Source organism: Dysidea avara, chromosome 15 (assembly GCF_963678975.1).
Source record: "Dysidea avara chromosome 15, odDysAvar1.4, whole genome shotgun sequence".
In the NCBI taxonomy this organism is placed as follows: Eukaryota; Metazoa; Porifera; class Demospongiae; order Dictyoceratida; family Dysideidae; genus Dysidea; species Dysidea avara.
In genome coordinates, this window is record NC_089286.1 from 9956566 (window position 1) to 9962565 (window position 6000).

Consider the following 6000-nt stretch of genomic DNA (forward strand, 5'->3'; position numbering starts at 1 on the left):
GCCTACCTGTCTGCTGCCTACCTAAAGGTTAGAGGCCAAAGGAAGCGGCACACAGACACTATTTTATGCCACAGCAACAAACTAATGTAGTTAAATAATTAATGTTTAAACAAAGAACAGTACAAGAAGCACCTCTGTAATCAATCTGTCACTGCAGAAATTATGACTGATTGCATGCCCCCAATGTATGTGAAGTGGTTATTCCATTTCAGCTATGTTCACCCTGTATACTGTACTGTGTTAAGAACAGTATGTAGAATCACCTCTGCATTCAATCCATGGAAATTACAACATGTTACCACCATTCAATTCCTATGCGGTAGATAAGACACAAGGTATGTACATAGTGTGCATTGTAGCTGCTGTGGTTGGCAAAAAGGCATGTCTCAGGCCAAAGTAGTGAAGAAATCAAGCCTGTAGCCTTAACATAGCAGAATTATGAAGGCATCAGTCAGTTAGTGAGTTAGTAGATAATTTTGTTAAATGAAAAAAGCTTTTCAAATTTAATAGAAACTTTTTGGAAGGATTCAGAGACTGATCCTGACAGGTGGGCACAGCTCACAAAAGGAGCTGAGGATTGCCTCGTGTGCAATACATTATTCAGTGCTCACCAAATTTTCATAAGAAAAATTGTAATAATACAAAAAAGATTTAACTATGAAAATTTGGAGCCATACAGTATATTTATATGAAGTGGCCATTCTGCTTCAGCTCTGTTTCACTCATTATACTGTGCAACGTTAAAAATGAAGAACAGAGTGTAAGAAGCACCTCTGCAACCATTCCATGGAAATTACAGTACCGAAGCCACAACATGTTACCAGCAATCAATTCCTATACAGTAGTGGAGAAACAAATAGGACACAATGTAAGTATATGGTGTGTGCATTGTAGGTGCTGTGGTTGGCAAAAAGGTACATCTCAGGCTGAGGCGGTGTCAGCAAATTATTAGATTGAAAACAGACAATTTGTATAGCTACCACGATGCCAAGATAACAGTCACGGACCGTGGGTGATGTGTCAAAAATTCAAACAAAACAGTGAAGAAGACTTACTGGTCTTAGCTCTAGAGTATCTCTTAGTGAGCAATAGTGGACTATTGGTCGATTTGATCAAGGCACAAACTACTACACCCCTAAAATTTAAATTTCACATGCATTATTTAGACTGTGGCGTTTAGACCATGTAAACAATGTTGAGCACGTGTCCTAGCACATGGTAACAGTCGTGCTAAATGGCCAGCTTCTTCAGTGCTATTCTCTTCAACACTTCAATGCAACAGTTAACAAAAGGATCATCCATGCTTGAGATAACAAGTAATGAAAATATACACTAATTATTGTTCTGTTTTTAGACTAGCTTACTCATGTGATAATGCTATTTAAACAAAAGCGGTTGACTTTCTGCAATTGAGGCTTGGGATAACAGTGATAAACTGCACTATGAGGCAATGAATTGTTGAGAAAGTTAATCTACTATATATTAAAGTAGAGGGGATTACTCAGAAATAGAGATAAGGAGTCAAACTGGAATCTAGAATGGTAATTCACTAAATTCAGTGGACAAAATCAGTGTGGCCAGGAGTGTCTAACCTAAATAACTATAAAGCATTATACTATACTGCCAGTATAGCTCTACGTGATCATGGACGATTATGTTGGAGTACAGTTGAGACATGTGAGAGTGAGATGAGGCTCAATCTGCAGTGGTTACATTATACTTACATGTAATTTGTAATAAAGCAGCTACTTGGATATAAGCTAGCTAACACTACACCGTATGTTGGCTAGCCCATCATTGGGTCCTTAGCCTTTTTGTACAATCATGACATTAAGTGTCCTGTGGGGGGTGGGGGGGGGGGGATGTCACCCCATTATACGTTCGGGTTAGCTACGCCACTGATTGCACTAGGCCCTGGTAGAGCTGTACCGATATGAGATTTTGGCATGTACCGATATCCGATATGGATACCACCAAAAGAAGCCGATAACCGACAGTCGATCCGATATTTGCATTACAAACAAAAGTCATAGTTAATCCATGCAAAAGTGTACAGTTACCTACTCTACAACAACATGTGGATATATTCATTGCTCACTCTATGCCTGTGGTAATAGTGGCTTGGGTTTCTATTGTGCAATCCAGACAATTAGGCACCCACAAACATTTTTATGCATACTCCCATGGAGCCTTAAACGGATATTTCTGCATTACTCCACATTTTATTGGCTTGTGTGAAGGCTGGTACAGTAGGTTTTCTTGTGACTGTTCTTTTATTACAAAGGTACTATATATAACTGCTTCATTTATTTAAGACTGATAAGCTTTCCAGCAACAAACACTAGAATCGCGTGTCGTAGCGTAGCGCTTGCTGTCCAGTGAACAATAAGTCACTGCTACTGAACAGCCACATAGATAACGTAGAAAACCAATATTATAATCCGTTTATGTACAAACTATTGCTGTATAAACATCGGTAGCGATATCGGTCCTCGTACTGTTCTGTACCGATGCTGATATTGGTAAAAATTGCCATATCGGTGGCCGATATTTTGGCCGATCCGATTTTCGGTACAGCTCTAGGCCCTGGTGTCAGTCTGGTTCTAGTTACACCACTGCGGTGTTGAACAGTGAAGGAACCAACCGTGTAACCTTAACCATAGCCAAGTTATGCTTGGTTGAAGGCATCAGTCAGTTACTGGTAATTTAGTTAAATGAAAAGCTTTTCAAATTTCAGAGAAACTTGTTAGAAGAGTTACTGTGAAGACATTTATGGGCTGGTTATGCCTAACCAATACTGCCAGGTTTTATGAAGGGAATGGTTTTGTGTGACGTTTTTGGACAAGAAAGCCCAAGCCTTCTAGTAGTATACATACCGTATTGTATGATAAGTTCCGTGACTTAGTTGTTTTTTATTGGAGGCAAGTGGAATTAGTCCGTCAGTTGTAGTTACCAGGGAATTATACACCAGAAACCAATTTGTGGTGTTATATACTATTGTAACGGTTCTAGGTTACTCAAGAAGGCATTCTTTTGGAGGTTATCAGTCAGGAGGAAGTTCTGGTCATGAATCTGTTGATTCATTTGGTAAGTGTGTCACAATATTATGTGCATGCAGTGGTTACCTAATGTCTCATTATTGTAGAAGAATGAAATGAACATAGTAATGTGATAACAATTAGTAGTTTTACATATACACCTTTATTACATCATTTGTGTGAGCAATTACATTCAACTGTAACTAATTTCTTTTTCCACTTCATGTGTTATTCAAAGTAGTTGTGCTCTGCAGAATTATTTTTGTATTTTATTACATACACCACATAGTTACATATTGTATGTTTTATTTAGATGTTGTTTATGTAGCAATCTCATGTAGAACATAAAAATGAACTGTAGATATATGGGTGGTCGGAGAGGGTAAATGTTGTTATCACAAAAATGGGTACCAGAAATAGTCACAGGTGGTATTTCACTAATTTATACATAGCACACTAGCTTGTGCTTGCAAAGATCATCACTATACCATAAAACAAAAACACAACTAGTGTTACACTATTATTAACCAGATATGATCTAAAATGACTCTAGGACATGAAGTCACTAAGCCAAGTAGCCATTTGACATGACTGTTTTGTTGGAGTATATTATGCCTGTAATACACTTAGCAGCTGAGATGATTAAAGATTCATTTGCAACCATCTTTAAAGCAGTTGCATGCAAGCCAAAAGTATGCTGTCCATTCAGAGAGTGTAAAACATTGGAAATAAATTTTGAGCACTGCAGTATAGCATAATAGGTAAAATTAAAAGTATAATAGACTGGTGCTTTTTTGTGTTACTGATTAACACTAGTGTTGAAGCTCAAATAATTGTTAGTAATAGAATTATCCTTGTTTGGAAGCTGTATATTTGAAACTGTAATGACAACTTACTATGGCTGCACGGCTACAAATGATTACACAACTATGTGTTGTACAGTGATCTATTGGGTATCAAAACTGGGGGCTGTTTTGTCCTTCCACTCTAAGTAGCTCAGGTTGAAACACTCATCCAAACCTATATAAACACAGAAATGCATATATACCTCCATACAAGAAGAAGCCATACAACCACCATGCAAGTACAGCTCTGTCTCTTGTGGCATCACCAGTCCACCGCAACTATCAAGCCATTCACTGTATTAAACCCAAAAGTGCCTGTAATTCTATTAATTTTCTGTTTAGTTCTTGCATGTGATATCCTGTTGTTCAAATATTTTACTGGATCCTGTACGGTGGGTCTGAGAAGTTTAAAGAATGCCGCATCCATGACATTATGATGGGAAAGAATTAGCTTGAATTAAGGTGGTAACTGATCTAAGAGGGCAGTCTCACTGTAGTGCGCGAGTGTATGGCAGTTGCTGGCTACTGACAATTAAACTGAATTTAATTTATCAAGTAGTCTAAAGAGAAACATACAAGGATACCGACAATGAAAGTGGCCAACACAGTGACAGTCTGGTATTCATGTCATCTACACTCAGTTTGGGAATACCTGCTAGAGAAGACATCCCAGTTCCTTCAAGGTACGATTGTTCACTTTGCAGATAAAACTTTTAATGTTGTAATTCTTGTAGTGTTTTACGGAATCTTGCAATGGCATCAAAAACTCAAGACCTAAGTTGCCAAGGTAACCTTTAAAAATCACGTGGAAATTGGCCAAAACATGTCAAGAGAAGCCAGTCATAAAGCAGAGAAGGTAAATTCCCAAATCTTCTGGCTTTAAATGCACTTCAGTTGTTGCCACTCCTATATAACTAAAGTCACAGAAACCAGTTTACCTTCAGTTTGGATGGTGGTGGTTCAGCAACTTCACGTCAAGTTGAGAATCCTGTGCCTACTAGAGCCATGGCTATGTACAAGTATACTGTAAAGATTTTTAATCCAGCCTCTTCAGCAGCTAAGTTTATAGTATGCCAGCTACATAGTTTCTAAGAGAAGCTAGTCAATTTAGCCACAGAAAAGACAAACATTATTACCACATTCTGTACAGATGTACATGATATCTGTACCAGTTTCATCCACAAACACTAATCATACAAACTTACATCTACTGCAAACAGTTCCGTTAAATGTTTATCTTGCTTGGTAGCCACAATCTTTATTTTCTTTCTGATAAATCCACACTTACACAACATAGACTTAGTCTACGTGTGTATAGTGTCATGTATGTATACATGACACTATATATACACACTATTTAATTTTTCCTGTACTTCCCTCAAATATGTACTGCACATTGAAGCATGACATTTACTCTGATCTCTTGTATGCTCATCCACCATGACTGCTTGGTTGATGTAAAAGATACAGACCCATAAATATGCTCTGCCATCAATCACAGCACAACTGCTTTTCCCAGCCCTTGAGATATTTTGTTATGAAAAGTGGCTAATTAAATCAGAATCAGTAGACTTAAGAGTAGAAAACTTCTTACTTTTTGTAGTGGGCTCTCCACAACCTCCAGTGACAACTTGCTTGCACTTATGCTTTGGTGTGGTGAAATCTATTTTGCTGATTTCAGAAAAGGGGACACTTTATAAAAAGTGCCACTCTGTTTAGGTCGTCATTATTATATTGGTTGTTTCCCGTTACCCAATGGAACAAAAAATAATGTGGGCTGGAGGTGATTATTTATTATACACTCGATTCTTGTTATTTCAGTCACTGACTGCTCTATTTAAGTTAATTGTATGTATTTTATGGCTTTTGGTTGCTACCAACAGACCTTTGGTGTTTTTTTTTACACCATAAAGCCTAAATAAATAAATAAAAGGCTGCCATGCTGCATGCAGGACTGTATCTTCCACTCTTCTGCTATGTTTCTAGGCACAGCTAATGCATTTACCTTAAAGCTTGGTCAATCTGTGCCTCCTTCTATCATGAAATAGTGTATACACGTGATCTGTAAAGTATTTGGTGCGGCTACCTAAAAATTGATGCAGGCGGTGACGGGAAAC

At 37.9% G+C, this 6000-nt stretch overlaps 1 protein-coding gene across 1 annotated transcript in view; it reads left to right on the forward strand.

Moving 5' to 3' along the window:
- Nucleotides 1-3393, forward strand: part of LOC136245266 (uncharacterized) — a 248123-nt gene extending 244730 nt beyond the window's left edge. The window contains exons 25-26 of the mRNA XM_066036756.1: nucleotides 3006-3087; nucleotides 3146-3393. Coding sequence (XP_065892828.1) covers nucleotides 3006-3087; nucleotides 3146-3153 — 90 coding nt within the window. The 3' untranslated portion in view covers nucleotides 3154-3393. The remainder of the gene's footprint in view (nucleotides 1-3005; nucleotides 3088-3145) is intronic.
- The last annotated feature ends 2607 nt before the right edge of the window (nucleotides 3394-6000 follow it).